We start from the raw sequence: 18,548 nt of genomic DNA on the forward strand, positions 1-18,548 counted from the left end.
GAAATTGCACAACAAATTTCATGGTGCAATTTATCCTATTACCCTTATGATAATGCAAAATTAAGGGATGAAAAACGTTTTTGTGGGAAAAATGTGAAAATTTTATTTTTACAGCTCAATATTATAAACTTCTGTGAAGCAGCTGGGGGTTCAAGGTGCTCACCACACATCTAGATATGTTCCCTAAGGGGTCTAGTTTCCAAAATGGTGTCACTTGTGGGGGGTTTCCACTGTTTAGTCACATCAGGAGCTCTCCAAACGCAACATGGTGTCTGCTAATTATTCAGACAAATTTTACATTCAAAAAGTCTAATGGCGCTCCTTCCTTTCCGAGCCCTGCCGTGCGCCCAAACAGTGGTTTTCCCTCACATATGGGGTATCAGCACGCTCAAGAGAAATTGCACAAAAAATTTTGGGGTCCATTTTTTCCTGTTACCCCTGTGAAAATAAAAAAAATTGGGTCTAAAGTAACATTTTTGTGAAAAAAGTTAAATGTTAATTTTTTTCTTCCACATTCCAAAAATTCCTGTGAAGCACCTGAAGGGTTAATAAAGTTCTTCAATGTGGTTTTGAGCACCTTGAGGGGTGCAGTTTTTAGAACGGTGTCACTTTTGGGTATTTTCTGTCATAAAGACCCCTCAAAGTGACTTCAAATATGATGTCCCTAAAAAAATGTTTTTGTAAATTTTGTTGGAAAAATGAGAAATCACTGGTCAACTTTTAACCCTTATAGCTCCCTAACAAAAAAAAATTTTGGTTCCAAAATTGTGCTGATGTAAAGTAGACATGTGGGAAATGTTATTTATTAAGTATTTTGTGTGACATATCTCTCTGATTTAAGGGCATGAAAATTCAAAGTTTGAAAATTGCAAAATTTTCAAAATTTCCCCAAATTTCCGATTTTTTCACAAATAAACGCATGTGATATCAAAGAAATTTTACCACTATCATGAAGTACAATATGTCACGAAAAAACAGTCTCAGAATCAGGGGAATACGTTGAAGCGTTCCAGAGTAATTACTTCATAAAGTGACAGTGGTCAGAATTGAAAAAATTGGCCCGGTCACGAAGGCAAAAACAGGCTCTGGTGCGAAGTGGTTAAAGTATGCAGACCTTTTTTTAATTCTGCTATAGTGTCTGCCATTACTACCTCTTGTGGTCGTCATTCCACAGTCTGACTGCTCTAACTGTAAAGAACCCTTTCCTATTTACCTGGCAGAATTAGTCATCAGAAGCACATAACCTGGAAATATGCAGTGATTATACACTACGCATTATAAAAGTGTTTAATGTGCTACTTACTACCATGTTTTAGCTAAAATACAAGACATACTTGTAAGGAGAGATGATAAAGTTAATGGGGGATGACATAAATGTATTGAGGAACTCTATATAACATAAAAAGGGAAGAATGGCCGGCACATCTATTCTTAGCTGTATTGTAACTACTCTTTTAAAAATGGTTACAGCCGTTATAGGGTTTTTTCACCCCATAGGAAACTTTCAGCAAGTAGTACGGCTTCCGGAATAGCGGAGTGTGCAGTACATACAATGTTAGGATTCGGCTCTGCTTGCCGGTTGGAGCTGTTGTCACCTCACTGCAGAAATGTGAATTGCGCTAAATTGTGGTCATATTCTGACTAAATTGTCATTGAGAGAAGATGATGAGAATCTATTCAGCGTGTAACTGCAACTGTGGAAATCCCATACTTACAGTTACATAATAAAGCGATGGAAAGCCGCTTTAACAGCTGCAGTCGGCCGGTGTAAATGCACCTTTCTCCTGCTCAGGATCATTGTTGAAGTCAGGATCTAGTAAAGATAACAGCCCATAGTCTGCAATGTTTACTGACAATGAAATGACGTGGGAATGTGCACACGATAAGTATTTGCTGCAGACATTTCTGCACCAATAACATGTCTCTTGGCAGGAAAATTGCCTTGATATTGCTGCGTTTAAGAGATTTTTTCCCGTTCTTTAGAAAGTGTGAAAAACGCAAAAATACTGAAAGAATAAGACGCTGCAGACATGAAACTGCTTCAAATCTGCAAGGGAAAATAAGCTGCTTTTCCATGAGATTTCAGACATCTCTTTCACTTTTCTGGTACTATCAAAAATAGAGTTTTTGGGATCATGGAGCTCTGTATTACAAATATGTCCATCCCTCCAGTTGAAAGAAATTAACATTTTCATGGAGGGAAAATTTATATTTTACATTATGTCAATTCAGTTTTGTCTGTCAACAATAAAGTGAAGTTTGCGGCAATTTTTATTTAAAAAATGCGATGAAAATATTTCCCATTCACCACTCACTGGGTGGGCCTGTGTGCTCCCAAATGCCAGGGCTGAGTTTCCGTTCCAGTCCGGCCCTGTATATGTATACAATGTCTATATTTGTTCTGTGTGTGTGCAATGTGATCTATATGTGATCTCTGTGTGCGACGCAGCACATGTGTCATGTGATCTATGTGTGCGACTTAGTACGTGTGTGTTGTGATCTGTATATACAATGTGATCTGTGTGTGTGTGACATGGTCCATGTATGTGATATGATATATGTATTAGGAAAAACGATGATCCAGCTCCACAGACTTCAATAGTAATAACAAATGTCTTTTATTTGGAATTTTTTAAAAATATTCAGATGGCGATAATGTAACTCCAGCTGGTAGAAGAACGATACTAGAAGGGCAATACAGGGGCACCAAGGAGGGGTGCGCTACCAGACAATGTGGTCTATATGTGATCTATGAGTGCGACGCAGTCCATCTGTGTGATTGTGATCTACAGGTGCTTCTCACCATAGGCGAATTATAATGAGGGCAATCTGGGCTATCGCCCATGGCCCGAGGCTCCGGAGGGGCCCATGGCCAGATTGCCCTCATTATAATGTTTTGTGCACTGCTGTAATCAAATATCCGGGGCCTTCTTGGCCTGAGCACCGGATCTCCTGTGACTCCGGTGCTGACCAGAGGAGGGCTGCGCCGGTCCCCAACCAACTGTTGAGGGGCCTGCTGTCTTATCAGCCACCGGCCGAAACTGTACTTCTACACGCTGCTGTGCCACGCCGACGGCATCATGGTATAGCAGACGCAGCAGCGTGACACACTATGCTTTGCGCGGTCGTGTCTGCGAGCCTCCATGTTACGGAGCGCGGGAGACTTGAATAACATGATCCCAACCAGGAGTGTGGGCTGGACCGGACCTGAACAGAGGCAAGCTGCTCAGCAGGTGAGCGCTATGTGTCTGGATGCTCCAATCAAGGGATGTAAAAGCTGGGATAATGTATTTGTATGTATCTGAGGTTGTATATATGTGAATATATCTATGTATGTTGAATTGTGTGTATGTATTTGTAGATGTATATGTGTGTGTGTCTATATGTATATATGACACACACACACACACACACACACAATGCAGAATTGTAAGTAAGCTGAGCAGGGATGGTGAGTGTCATGCATGTGTGACAGTGTCTGTGTGTATATCTATGTATGTGTGATATGTCTGTTTATATGTATTTTTGTGTACATCTTCAAATCTGCTTGTCCGTATGTGTCTTTGTATATGTTTGTGTGTGCACATTTTTGCGACCCGTAATGTGCAACTCTGCATGTGTATCCATGACTGTGTGTGACTGCATGTGCATGACTGTATGGGTGCGCGTGACTGTGTGTGACTGCGTGTGTGTACAAGATTGCATGTGCATGCCTGCTGGTGTCTGCATGTGTATGTGACTGCATGCGCATGCCTGCTGTTGCCTGACTGCGTGTGTGTACAAGACTGCGTGTATGTGTACTGTATCTAGGGAGCTATGTGCAGCCTCATACTGGATATAGGGAGCTACGTGCGGTCTCATACTGGATATAGGAAGCTACGTGTGGCCTCTTACTGTATCTTGGGGGCTACGTGCGGCCTCGTACTGTATCTAGGGGGCTACGTGCGGCCTCGTACTGTATCTAGGGGGCTACGTGCGGCCTCGTACTGTATCTAGGGGGCTATATAGGGGATGTTCACATACTTAATTGTGCTCAATATTAAGTCATATAAATAATGTAAAATTGGTGATGTGTGCAATACTTATTTTAACCGCTGTGTATATATATTCCTTAACAATGGGAAAGATTTATTAGGCTAAATAGCTAAACTTGTAAGTGGCTCTGTCACCAAATTTCACTATACAAACTGAATACATTAGTACATGGATCTGTGAGACCTGATAAGACTGGCATATTAGGTTTGAAAATCCATGTCCTAATTGTTGTATAATCATCATACTGAAATGAGCATTTTATGAGGCCAGCTGAAAGGTGAGCGGTCATTAGTCCTAATGTATTCAGTCTCCACCTGCCCAGTCTGACTGACAGCTGAAGCTTGTGCTGAGCATTGTGAGATCTCAGCAGTAGGAGGGACACTGAGGAGCTGTTTTTCAGTCTAGGTGGGTAGAAAATTAGTGAAACTTACAGAAAGGATTATAATAGCCATTCTGATGTGGATTCTCAAAGTGAATACATTATCCTTATTAGATCTGAGAGATATGTAGTAATGATTGCAGTTTGTATTGTGAAATCTGATGACAGATCAGCTGTTAATTTAACCAAAAACTGTCGTTCAGGCCTTGGATACTGTATCTAGTCTTGGGCTACAGGGCTAAAAATCTGGGTTTTATCTCTGGTGCTAGGAACGCATTGTGAACCAAGCCTAACTTATAGGAGGAGAAGAAATAGAACAGATTATAAATCCTGAATATGATGAGAAAAGACTGTTTTGTTAGTATTATTATCACTTGTACATTGGCTGCAAAAAATGTCAATATTATCTTCCTTTTTTCTTATTATTCCTGAAGCATTGAAAGAGAACAGTTCAGAAGTAGTCCAACCTTTCCTTATGGGTTGTGGAACAAAAGAACCAAAAATCACTCAGCTTTGTCTTGCTGCCATCCAGAGGCTAATGTCACATGAAGTGGTGTCAGAGGTAAGGGGATTAGACTATTGGAGTCCTTTCCTTCACCATAAGTCTATGTCTGTCATACAGTGTATTAACCCGTCAGCATTAGTAGGACGTATTATTGGTGTATTCATTTTGTACACAGTTGTTGGTTTTTCTATTTATTTGTGTGTCTTATGCAATTCAGTTTACTTTGTGTGAAAAGGCTGATTTATAATACCTTGATGTTAACACAATATATATGTAACGCCAATATCACTAGCGTCATTAAAGTGCTTTAGGAAGCACTACACAGAGACAAACTAGGGAAGTAATTAGCTCCTGTGTTCAGTGGTGTCCTGTTTCCGGACCTGCAGGGGTGAGGACTGTGCAGCTGTGACCTGCAGGGGTGAGGACTGTGCAGCTGTGACCTGCAGGGGTGAGGACTGTGCAGCTGTGACCTGCAGGGGTGAGGACTGTGCAGCTGTGACCTGCAGGGGTGAGGACTGTGCAGCTGTGACCTGCAGGGGTGAGGACTGTGCAGCTGTGACCTGCAGGGGTGAGGACTGTGCAGCTGTGACCTGCAGGGGTGAGGACTGTGCAGCTGTGACCTGCAGGGGTGAGGACTGTGCAGCTGTAGTGATGTGCAGGTTCACCTTCCTCTCCTGCCATGTCCTGTTCACACCCCTTAATCCATACAGCATTTTAATACATTTCTCTTTTAAAGCTCTGTTCTTTTGTTTCCAAAGGCTGCTGCTGGTAATATCATCAATATGCTATGGCAGCTGATGGAAAATGGACTGGAAGAATTAAAGCTTCTACAGACCGTTTTGGTGCTTCTAACAACTTACACGGTGGTTCACGATGATGCTTTATCAAAGGTAAGTGTGCTGTACAAATTGATTTATGCTATCCTGTACATTTATTTTATGTATTTATTCAATTATATATTTATTAATGCCTATAAATTACGGAAATATAGTTGCAAAAAAGATTTATCAGCACTGTTCTCTTTATGAGCAGCAGAGATTCTGATAATAAAGCGGAGCACCAACATTATGTATGGTGAATGTGATAGCAATGTGGCAGTGCCGTCACAAACAGAGGTTTTTATAGAAAAGATGAAATGGGGATATTCTACTTTCACGTTCCGGCCACCCATTCGTGACCCGTTCCGTCTGAACCTGAAAGTCTGGATTTGAACATGCCTCCGACACAGAATTGTTCAGCGTTTTATCCAGAAAACTCGGGACAATTTGTTTCTCGTGTGTTATGCTAATGCAATCTGTTTTTTTACAGCAGCAGCGATTAATCACTTATAAAACCATTTACAGTTTCCTACTTTACAGAAATTAATTGTAAAAATTGAATTATATACTGTGGCTACGTATGGCATCCAATTTCATTTTATTTATTTATTTATTTTTTTTAACGTACCCATAGACTTAAATGTTTTTTTTAGCAGACCGAAAATATAGTGGTGTGAACTAGCCCTTAGTCTCAGGGAGGCACTTTGTACTCCAGCTGGCATCTTTTGCAGCAGCATACCTCTTTTTTTGGGCAGGCACAATCGCATGGTAGATTACACCTTTGTGTCCAGTTAAAGGGTCATTCACTACCGGAATGGAGTCCAGACGGAGTAAAAAGTGACTGCTTTTTGAAGTTTTTCAGAGCTCTTACTACTGAAGCCATGATGTGCGTTTTCTTGAGATTTGCCAAAGGTCCATTGTTGCCATTGGATGTGATTTAGAGATAAATGTCCCTGCGGGCAGCATCGATTGGCCTCAGTGGTCACTATTGTCATACATTTGAAACCTAGAGGTTTAGGGCACCCAAGAAACCTGAAGGAAAGTGACCAGAATAGAAAAGTTTATGATTTTTATATTTTGGACACCTGCAATCTTCTTTTAAGGCTTAGTGGTAGTCTTTTTCCCTCTTTCTTGCAATTAATATGATTTCTTCATCGATATATTTTGCAGGCAATCGTTCTCTGCTTCAGACTGCACTTCACAAAAGACAACATAACGAACAACACGGCTGCAGCGACGGTGCGGCAGGTAGTCACCGTGGTGTTTGAGAGGATGGTAGCTGAAGATGAAAGGCACAAAGGTAAACCTGGGCTATACGTATTGATCCGGTACATGCTTCATAGCATTTATCCCTGCTAGATGAGTTCCTAATATGCTGTACATTTATACTACATACGGATGTGTTTTTCTTTGTAAAGGTGTCCTGATCTTCAGTTTTCCGTCAAGTTTTGGGTCCTGGGAGCTCAACTTCACAAAAGAGAATTTACTATGTAAGCTCGTCATTAGTGCTGCATGTGAAGGGGGCTGGCTGACTGGGTCAGTATAGCTGCAAAGCCAACCCCATTCTCATTCACAGCTGTTGCATAGACAAAGAAAGGGTCTGGCTTGGCTATTAAATGAACCAGGTTTCCATTCTCCTTCCCACATAGCACTGATGATGTGCTGACACAAAATTATTTTCCGGTGTCCAGAACAAACCAGAAGTTTTTCTGCTGGAACCGAGCTAATATGTGAAATTTGAGACATCTTCGAACTAATACTGTATGAGAAAGTTATATTTATATAAATGCACCTAAAGGTAATGTTTTTGAAGTGGACAGACCCTTTAATGAATCTAACCATATTGGCCAGTATTTTTTGGCCAGGGTTTACGCTGGTCCCAATGGATTCTCTCACTCTCCCTATCTAAAAATTGTGGCCGCTAAAGAGAATATGTCACCAGGTTTTTAACATCTGATCAAAATATGGAGACAGAGACCCTGATTCCAGAAATGTGCCTCACTTACTGGGCTGCTTGCTGTAGTTTTCAAAAGTTCTTGTTTTATCAGTTGGAGATTATCACTAGCTGGCTAGTAAATCGTCTGCCAGGTAGTCCTCCATATTCATGAGTTCTGTATGACCTTGACCCCAGTAACCTGTCAATCAGTGGTGTGGACGGAGTTATGCTGAGCTAAATCAGCAGCAGATTAATCAGTGATTTTATCAAACTGCAGCAAGCAGCCCAGTATGTGACACATCACTGGAATCAGCCTCTACATCATGCTGCTTGAAATGGAGTTGCAAAAACCTGGTGACTGATTCTTACATACCGTAGTCTAAATGTTCAATGGAAAATTATATTGTGGTACCATGTTAGTCAGAAAAAGTAAATACTTTTATGCCCAAAGATGACAAAAGTATTGTCGGAGTGCTACCTTTATTGGCTAACCAGAACAAAATATATATTTACAAGCTTTCAGAGCATTGGGGCTCCTTCAGGCAGGTTCAGGCATAAAAGAGTTTACATCCATTGTAGTCCAAATGTAAATCAATACCATGAAGGTTTTCTCAAAGGGATTGTTCCTCAATTACATGTCACGTTTCTCTGCTAGATCATACAAAACAATTCTTTTGCTTAGAACTATTATTTTTTTTTAAGAGCCCATCTTTATATATCAGTGTTACATACTTGTGATGGCACCCTTGGATCTCTCGTGATTCCCTGTCAGAACATCCACCTAATGTATCAAGCAGTCATGGACACGTTTGGCCACTCGATCAGTCTTTCTTGTGTACGGAAGGCAGATTGATTCTTGCTATTGTGCAGGCCAGCCAATAAGAAACTGAACACGGTAAGAAGCACTGGACACATCAAGAGAACATTGTGAGGAAAATCAAAAGAACCAGGGGGTGCCATAGCAAGTATGTGACAGCAGTTTCTAGAGGGAACATTTCTGCTTGTGGAGAGTGGCATGCATGACATGCCTATGTAAGGAGACTTATAGGCCATGCGTTGCTCTTCTAGGAAATTATATATGCAAGAGGACTTGAACTCTAGTGCCACCTATTGGAAGTAGCAAATCTAAAAGTTAATATTGACCCTTAAACAACCCTTGCTACATGACTTACCATAAAAGACAAACCAAAATCTCAATATGCAGACATTTGTTGCACTGAGGAGGGGCAACACTCCGAAACATGTGTCTGCAAATTGAGATTCTGGTTCTTTTATCCTAAGTCATATGACAAGGCTCGTTTAAGGGTCGATAATGACTTTCAGGATTGCTATTTCCAATAGGTAGCGCTAGAGTTCTAGTCCTCTACTTCTCTGAAGAGGCAATTTGCATGGCATGGGGTATTTTTTTATATTATTCTGATTGTAAAATGGGCATGTTTTGTCTGATTAATCAGAGATCCCCTTCAATATTTAGAAATGTAATGAAAATAAAATTGTAGGAAGCAGAAGTGAAAAGCCCTTCTTGGACTTTTCTTTTGGCTGACCTTACTGTTTACTTGAGTCAATACATGAATGTCTCCTCACCAAGGGGCAAGCCAAGGTTAACTATCCACTAATGGATCTACAAATATATGGCAGTTTATTTGAGGATTGTGCGACTGTGTTCATTCCTATGTGTCATGTGATGTATTAGTTGGTTCTCTTTAATACTATCCAGATGCTACTTTGCCTGTTAATATTTTTAAAAAAATGGGGTCATTCCAGTAAAACATCAATGCTTAATAGATATCTTGGAACATTAAAATCTATCACTTTATGATATGCAGATGTTGTGGAGCCGCCCGTGCCTGTCACTGGGAACAGTAATCGGAGATCTGTCAGCACTTTGAAGCCATGTGCTAAAGATGCGTATATGCTCTTTCAGGTAATCCTTCTAGTCATGTAGATGTAAGTCACACAAGCATATATTCTGTTATCCCAGAGAATCGGTTTAATAGTGTGCCCAAAATATTCTCCATCTCCTCCATTCTGTTAGTCTGTGATAATTGGACTGCACTTAGATGTCATCCAAGTGCAGTCCAATGTTTTCTGCGCACTCATTAACTTGCATGGCTGAGTGCGATCCGAATATTGGATCAAACTCAGCATGCTGTGATTTTTCTCCTCAGTCCAGCTCTATTCAAGGAAAAAATCAGACGTGCACAACCTCATAGACTAACATTGGTCAGAGTGCGATCTGATGTTTTGACTAATAGTATGGTCATCTACACGAGCCCTAAAGATGAGTGGTGCAGCTTTCAACGGTGTTTCCTAGAGTTTTGCTTTATTGATTATTGTTATTTAATAATCCTATTAATGGTTTCCCCTGACTTCCTTAGGATTTGTGTCAGCTGGTTAATGCTGATGCTCCCTACTGGCTGGTAGGAATGACAGAAATGACAAGGACGTTTGGCTTGGAACTTCTGGAATCGGTCCTTAATGACTTTCCACAAGTTTTCTTGCAGGTAATTACAGCTGTTGCTTCATGTCTGAAACTGTGAGGTGGGTAATAAGTTTATAGAGAAAAGTCTAATACTATGTTTGCTTTTGCTAATTCCACTTTTTTATTTTTTTTTATTTTACAGCATCAAGAATTTAGTTTCCTATTGAAAGAACGCGTGTGTCCTCTTGTGATCAAGCTCTTTTCGCCAAATATTAAATTCCGCCAAGGCTCCAGTAGTAATTCTTCTCCTGCTCCTGTTGAGAAACCCTACTTTCCTATATGTATGAGACTGCTCCGAGTTGTATCTGTACTTATTAAGCAATTTTATGGCCTTTTGGTAAGGCAATACATTTATTTTACATTTTCTGGGGTGCTTTAGTGCATGTTCTAGAATTATTTTATCTTTTTTCAAAGTGCTGAGCTCAGGAGGCAGATTTGATCAGCTTCTGTATGAAGGAGCACACGGAACAATGTATGGGCTACATAGAAAGTCTATAATCCCCCAGACCGTTTTCTGCATTTGCTCCTGCAGGAGGCGAGCTCTTCTGCCTGTGTACCGTACTTTTCTAAAAGTCTTTTGAGCTATCGTTGGGGGCTCCGGAACCCAGATCCCCATCAATCCGCATGGTGTCACACTTAAGGGTGTGTTACAGCAAACTAAATATACAAATTGCCTCTTCGGAGAGAAAGAGGACTTGAACTCTAGCTCCACCTATTGGAAGTAGCAATTCTAAAAGTCAATATCAACTCTTTAACAAGCCTTGCCATATGACTTAAGATAAAATCAAACCAGAATCTCAGTTTGCAGACTGTTTTGCAGTGTTGCCTCTCATCAGTGCAAAGTAAGAGATCTGATTTGGCTGGGTGAGAGGCTTAAGACTAGGACCCAAGGGGTAAGATTTCTCCTTATGGAGAGTGAAATGCCAGAGTGAGGAGACTTATACGCCATGCATGCTCCTCTGGGAAATTAAATGTGCAAATTGCCTCTTCAGAGAGGAAGAGGACTTGAACTCTAGTACCACCTATTGGAAGGATACACCCCTGTCTAAACATGTCAATACTATGCATGAGGGCAAAGTTTATTCGGTCAGATTCATAGGTATTGATAAGGTCAAGTTTCCACTGAGAGGTGGTAATTGGGATAAGGCTCTACTTCAGAGAGAGGCCAAATGGATACATTATCTACGTACGCTGGCACCTAGTGGACTGAATGAACAAATCTCGTATAAATGTTTCCTATTGGTTGAGGGACCATCTAGGGAAAGGAGTGTAGGGACAACCGACGTTGAGTGGGGGCGCCACTGCGCAGGTCTAGGGTGCCAACCTCCGCTGCCAGGTAGGGATTGGGGCCTAGGGCCAGTGTAGAAAGGATCATATGTGCCATGCTGTATCCCTTTGGACTTTTTATGGGGCCATGTTTTTTTCTCACCAGGGTTTCTCATTTTTAATATACCTCCAGTAACGTATCATCTATTAATCTTTTCTATCCCGTACTTCAGATGCTGACCTTTGGTTTGGCCCTTTGGACAATGTTCCAAATGGTTTTAGTGGACAAATGCGTGTTTGTCTTAGCCTCCTACTCATGCCTACCTAGTTATTTGGTTATAATAAGCCCTATGGTGGGAAGCCATGCTTAACCCTTAAGGGGTGGGACGATGGATATTTCCTTTTCTAAAAAGTTGAATTATTATAAATCATCTGGTCCCATTGTTTGATATATTGCTGCAGGTTTGTAGTGGTGATTATATATCTGTAAATGCAGGAGAGGAGGGGTATTGTACCTCCCAGTCTGTGTGTGTGAGAGAGTGGTTTTTGTTGTCCCTCCCTCCCCGGCCACCGCTGTCTGGAGTCCGGTTCTGGCTGGTTTTGTAGCGCTAGTGTGCTTTGCGATGCACTTCATTTCTATATGCATGCATTCCATTTACCGGAAACAGGAAGGACGTCACCAGATGTGACGTTGGCGGGATTCCATATGCGTTCCACCCGATGGTTTGCGTTCCAGATACCGGATAAACTAGCCCACGTGACCGAAAGTGACGTAGCGGCGTGTCGGTTAGCGCGGCAGTTTAAAGGAGTCACGGTGTAGGAAGTGACAGGTGGAACCCTGGGTCTTTTGAAAGGAGGATAAGGGCTGTTTGAAATGGTGGAGACCCTCAGCCCCTTTTTTCAGTCTCCCCTAATGAATCTACTTTAGGAGGAAACGCGTTGGGAGCAGGATACCTCCAGAATGTTTTGGTCATGTATTTGAGGATGACATTACACCAGGATGAATCAAGCCATGATGCACTTTAGGATTGGGTAAGATTGTTTCATTTTGCTTGATATAACAACAACCCGAAGGATTCCTTCAGTGGGGTTTTGCTGATTTTCCCTGACATAGTCCACGGTACCTATTTGAATAGAGGTCATGTGGGATTTTACTGTATAATCCATGGTACCTTCTGCGTTTAAAGGGCATATGGGAGTTTATTGTATACCTATTTTTTGAGCGCACACATGGTATCCCTTTATGATTGGTATGTAATATATATTTAAAAAAAGGCCAACTAATATTGGCAAGGATAGTGTCTAAATCCCATGATCAGGATGAGTTGAGGTTGATTTATTTCTAGGCCGTATACACTTGGCATTTGATATGTTGAGGTGTGGTTCGCATGTATATACTATCATAGTTTATTGAGAATAATTCAAAAGACCCAGGGTTCACTATTTGGCCCATTATGGTTTTTTAACTTGGAAAAAAAAAAAATGTTCAATATATATCTAATAAATGTTATATTTTAACTATCTTGCTTAAAAATCTAAATAAAAAACTAGCCTCCTCCACCCCTTAATAACCAGCCATCTCACACCTCATTTCCCCGTCGCCCAGACCAGCTCAATGAGTTGTTATGGAGGAGGGGGAAAAGTGTAACTATAGTCATGAGTAGTCACCGATAAATGTAATTATTTTACATAGCAAAGCAATATAGTTTTAAATGCTATGATTTAAAAAAAACTGGCCTCCTCCACCCCTTAATAGCTAGCCATCACACACCTTATTTCCCCGTCGCCCAGGACAGCTCAATGAGTTGTTATGGAAGAGGGGGGAAAGTGTAACTATAGTCACCGGTAAATATATTTATTTTACATAGCAAAGCAATATAGCTTTAAATGCTATGATTTAAAAAAAAAAAAAAAAAACCTGGCCTCCTTCCACCCCTTAATAGCCAGCCGTCTCACACCTTATTTCCCCATCATCCAGGTCAGCTCAATGAGTTTTTATGGAGGAAGGGGAAAAGTATAACTATAGTCACCGGTAAATATAATTATTTTACATAGCAAAGCAATATAGCTTTAAATGCTATGATTTTTTTAAAAAAAGCAACAAAAAAAAAACTGGCCTCCTCCACCCCTTAATAGCCAGCCATCACTCAGCTTATTACCCCGTCACCCAGGATAGCTCAATGAGTTGTTATGGAGGAGGGGGAAAAGGGTAATTATAGTCACCGGTAAATATAATTATTTTACATTGCAAAGCAATATAGCTTTAAATGCAATGATTTAAAAACTAAAAAAAAAAAAAAAAACTGGCCTCTTCCACCCCTTAACAGCCAGCCATATCACACCTTATTTTCCAGTCGCCCAGACCAGCTCAATGAGTTGTTATGGAGGAGGGGGAAAAGTGTAACTATAGTCACCGGTAGTCACCGGTAAATATAATTATTTTACATAGCAAAGCAATATAGCTTTAAATGCTATGATTTAAAAAAAAAAACACCAAAAAAAAACTGGCCTCATCCACCCCTTAGTAGCCAGCCATCACTCACCTTATTTCCCCGTCACCCAGGATAACTCAATGAGTTGTTATGGAGGAAAGGGAAAAGGGTAATTATAGTCGCCGGCAAATATAATTATCTTACATAGCAAAGCAATATAGCTTTAAATGCTATGATTTAAAAACTAAAAAAAAAAAAATGGCCTCCTCCACCCCTTAACAGCCAGCCATCTCACACCTTATTTCCCCATCGCCCAGGACAGCTGAATGAGTTGTTATGGAGGAGGGGGAAAAGTGTAACTATAGTCACTGGTAGTCACCGGTAAATATAATTATTTTACATAGCAAAGCAATATAGCTTTATATGCTATGATTTAAAAACTAAAAAAAAAAAACTGGCCTCCTCCACCCCTTAATAGCCAGCCATCTCATACCTTATTTCCCCGTCATCCAAGTCAGCTCAATGAGTTGTTATGGAGAAGGGGGAAAAGTATAACTATAGTCACCGGTAGTCACTGGTAAATATAATTATTTTACATAGCAAAGCAATATAGCTTTAAATGCTATGATTTAAAAAAAAACACCAAAAAAAAAACTGGCCTCATCCACCCCTTAGTAGCCAGCCATCACTCACCTTCTTTCCCCGTCACCCAGGATAACTCAATGAGTTGTTATGGAGGAGGGGGGAAAGGGTAATTATAGTCACTGGCAAATATAATTATTTTACATAGCAAAGCAACATAGCTTTAAATGCTATGATTTAAAACCTAAAAAAAAAAATGGCCTCCTCCACCCCTTAACAGCCAGCCATCTCACACCTTATTTCCCCGTCGCCCAGACCAGCTCAATGAGTTGTTATGGAGGAGGGGGAAAAGTGTAACTATAGTCATGAGTAGTCACCGATAAATAAAATTATTTTACATAGCAAAGCAATATAGTTTTAAATGCTATGATTTAAAAAAAACTGGCCTCCTTCCACCCCTTAATAGCCAGCCATCTCACACCTTATTTCCCCGTCACCCAGAACAGCTCAAGGAGTTGTTATGGAGGAGGGGGAAAAGGGTAATTATAGTCACCGGTAAATATAATTATTTTACATAGCAAAGTAATATAGCTTTATATGCTATGATTTAAAAACTAAAAAAAAAAAAAAAAAAAAAAAAAAAAACTGGCCTCTTCCACCCCTTAATAGCCAGCCATCACTCACCTTATTTCCCCGTCGCCCAGGACAGCTAAATGAGTTGTTATCGAGGAGGGGGAAAAGTGTAACTATAGTCACCGGTAAATATAATTATTTTACACAGCAAAGCAATATAGCTTTAATTGCTATGATTTAAAAAAAAAAAACTGGCCTCCTCCACCCCTTAATAGCCAGCCATCACTCACCTTATTTCCCCGTCACCCAGGACAGCTCAATGAGTTGTAATGGAGGAGGGGGAAAAGTGTCACTATAGTCAACGGTAGTCACCGGTAAATATAATTATTTTACATAGCAAAGCAATATAGCTTTACATGCTATGATTAAAAAAAAGCAAAAAAACTTGCCTCCTCCACCCCTTAATAGCCAGCCATCACTCACCTTATTTCCCCGTCACCCAGGACAGCTCAATGAGTTGTTATGGAGGAGGGGGAAAAGGGTAATTATAGTCACCGGTAGTCACCGGTAAATATAATTATTTTACATAGCAAAGCAATATAGCTTTAAGTGCTATGATTAAAAAAAAAAAAAAAAACTGGCCTCCTTCCACCCCTTAATAGCCAGCCATCTCACACCTTATTTCCCCGTCACCCAGAACAGCTCAATGAGTTGTTATGGAGGAGGGGGAAAAGGGTAATTATAGTCACCGGTAGTCACCGGTAAATATAATTATTTTGCATAGCAAAGCAATATAGCTTTAAATGCTATGATTTAAAAAAAAAAAAAACTGGCCTACTCCACCCCTTAATAGCTAGCCATCACACACCTTATTTACCCGTCACCCAGAACAGCTCAATGAGTTGTTATGGAGGAGGGGGAAAAGGGTGATTATAGTCACCGGTAGTCAACGGTAAATATAATTATTTTACATAGCAAAGCAATATAGCTTTAAGTGCTATGATTAAAAAAAAAAAAAAACTGGCCTACTTCCACCCCTTAATAGCCAGCCATCTCACACCTTATTTCCCTGTCACCCAGAACAGCTCAATGAGTTGTTATGGAGGAGGGGGAAAAGGGTAATTATAGTCACCGGTAGTCACCAGTAAATATAATTATTTTACATAGCAAAGCAATATAGCTTTAAATGATGTGATTTAAAAAAAAAAAAAAAACTGGCCTCCTTCCACCCCTTAATAGCCAGCCATCTCTCACCTTATTTCCCTGTCGCCCAGAACAGCTCAATGAGTTGTTATGGAGGAGGGGGGAAAGGGTAATTATAGTCACCGGTAGTCACCGGTAAATATAATTATTTTACATAGCAAAGTAATATAGCTTTAAATGCTATGATTAAAAAAAAAAAAAAAAAAAAACTGGCCTCCTTCCACCCCTTAATAGCTAGCCATCACACACCTTATTTCCCCGTCGCCCAGGACAGCTCAATGAGTTGTTATGGAGGAGGGGGGAAAGGGTAATTATAGTCACCGGTAGTCACCGGTAAATATAATTATTTTACATAGCAAAGCAATATAGCTTTAAATGCTATGATTTAAAAAAAAAAAAAAACTGGCCTCCTTCCACCCCTTAATAGCCACCCATCTCACACCTTATTTCCCCGTCACCCAGAACAGCTCAATGAGTTGTTATGGAGGAGGGGGGAAAGGGTAATTATAGTCACCGGTAGTCACCGGTAAATATAATTATTTTACATAGCAAAGCAATATAGCTTTAAATGCTATGATTTAAAAAAAAAAAAAAAACTGGCCTCCTTCCACCCCTTAATAGCCAGCCATCTCACACCTTATTTCCCAGTCACCCAGAACAGCTCAATGAGTTGTTATAGAGGAGGGGGAAAAGGGTAATTATAGTCACCGGTAGTCACCGGTAAATATAATTATTTTACATAGCAAAGCAATATAGCTTTAAATGCTATGATTAAAAAAAAAACAAAAAAACTGGCCTCCTTGCACCCCTTAATAGCCAGCCATCTCACACCTTATTTCCCCGTCACCCAGAACAGCTCAATGAGTTGTTATGGAGGAGGGGGAAAAGGGTAATTATAGTCACCGGTAGTCACCGGTAAATATAATTATTTTACATAGCAAAGCAATATAGCTTTAAATGCTATGATTTAAAAAAAAATAAATAAAAAAAAAAAAACTGGCCTCCTTCCACCCCTTAATAGCCAGCCATCTCACACATTATTTCCCGTCACGCAGAACAGCTCAATGAGTTGTTATGGAGGAGGGGGAAAAGTGTAACTATAGTCACTGGTAGTCACCGGTAAATATAATTATTTTACATAGCAAAGCAATATAGCTTTAAATGCAATGATTTAAAAAAAAAAAAACTGGCCACCTCCACCCCTTAATAGCCAGCCATCACACACCTTATTTCCCCGTCGCCCAGGACAGCTCAATGAGTTGTTATGGAGGAGTGGGGAAAGGGTAATTATAGTCACCGGTAGTCACCGGTAAATATAATTATTTTACATAGCAAAGCAATATAGCTTTAAATGCTATGATTTAAAAAAAAAAAAAAAAACTGGCCTCCTCCACCCCTTAATAGCCAGCCATCTCACACCTTATTTCCCCGTCGCCCAGGACAGCTCAATGAGTTGTTATGGAAGAGGGGGGAAAGTGTAACTATAGTCACCGGTAGTCACCAGTAAATATATTTATTTTACATAGCAAAGCAATATAGCTTTAAATGCTATGATTTAAAAAAAAAAAAAAACTGGCCTCCTTCCACCCCTTAATAGCCAGCCATCTCACACCTTATTTCCCAGTCACCCAGAACAGCTCAATGAGTTGTTATGGAGGAGGGGGAAAAGGGTAATTATAGTCACCGGTAGTCAGCGGTAAATATAATTATTTTACATAGCAAAGCAATATAGCTTTAAATGCTATGATTAAAAAAAAACAAAAAAACTGGCCTCCTTCCACCCCTTAATAGCTAGCCATCACACACCTTATTTCCCCGTCGCCCAGGACAGCTCAATGAGTTGTTATGGAAGAGGGGGGAAAGTGTAACTATAGTCACCGGTAGTCACCAGTAAATATATTTATTTTACATAGCAAAGCAATATAGCTTTAAATGCTATGATTTAAGAAAAAAAAAAAACTGGCCTCCTTCCACCCCTTAATAGCCAGCCATCTCACACCTTATTTCCCAGTCACCCAGAACAGCTCAATGAGTTGTTATGGAGGAGGGGGAAAAGGGTAATTATAGTCACCGGTAGTCAGCGGTAAATATAATTATTTTAAATAGCAAAGCAATATAGCTTTAAATGCTATGATTAAAGAAAACAAAAAAAACTGGCCTCCTTCCACCCCTTAATAACCAGCCATCTCACACCTTATTTCCCCGTCACCCAGAACAGCTCAATGAGTTGTTATGGAGGAGGGGGAAAAGGGTAATTATAGTCACCGGTAGTCACCGGTAAATATAATTATTTTACATAGCAAAGCAATATAGCTTTAAATGCTATGATTTAAAAAA

The 18,548-nt window shown here is 40.2% G+C and overlaps 1 protein-coding gene across 2 annotated transcripts in view; it reads left to right on the plus strand.

The window, feature by feature from the left end:
• The window catches only part of LOC141265371 (protein MON2 homolog), a 28,670-nt gene that overhangs the window by 5,661 nt on the left and 4,461 nt on the right, over window positions 1–18,548 (plus strand). Inside the window, exons 2-7 of one of the 2 annotated variants that reach the window (XM_073678378.1) lie at window positions 4,849–4,976; window positions 5,678–5,809; window positions 6,908–7,037; window positions 9,500–9,597; window positions 10,052–10,177; window positions 10,298–10,492. In XM_073678378.1, the coding sequence (XP_073534479.1) occupies window positions 4,890–4,976; window positions 5,678–5,809; window positions 6,908–7,037; window positions 9,500–9,597; window positions 10,052–10,177; window positions 10,298–10,492 (768 nt within the window). In that variant the 5' untranslated portion in view covers window positions 4,849–4,889. Of the gene's footprint in view, window positions 1–4,848; window positions 4,977–5,677; window positions 5,810–6,907; window positions 7,038–9,499; window positions 9,598–10,051; window positions 10,178–10,297; window positions 10,956–18,548 lie in introns of those variants that run through there. The other variant, XM_073678377.1, reaches the window with a different exon arrangement.

This window comes from Phyllobates terribilis, unplaced genomic scaffold (assembly GCF_046119375.1).
Source record: "Phyllobates terribilis strain yellow unplaced genomic scaffold, ASM4611937v1 Scaffold_4__5_contigs__length_816908805, whole genome shotgun sequence".
In the NCBI taxonomy this organism is placed as follows: domain Eukaryota; kingdom Metazoa; phylum Chordata; class Amphibia; order Anura; family Dendrobatidae; genus Phyllobates; species Phyllobates terribilis.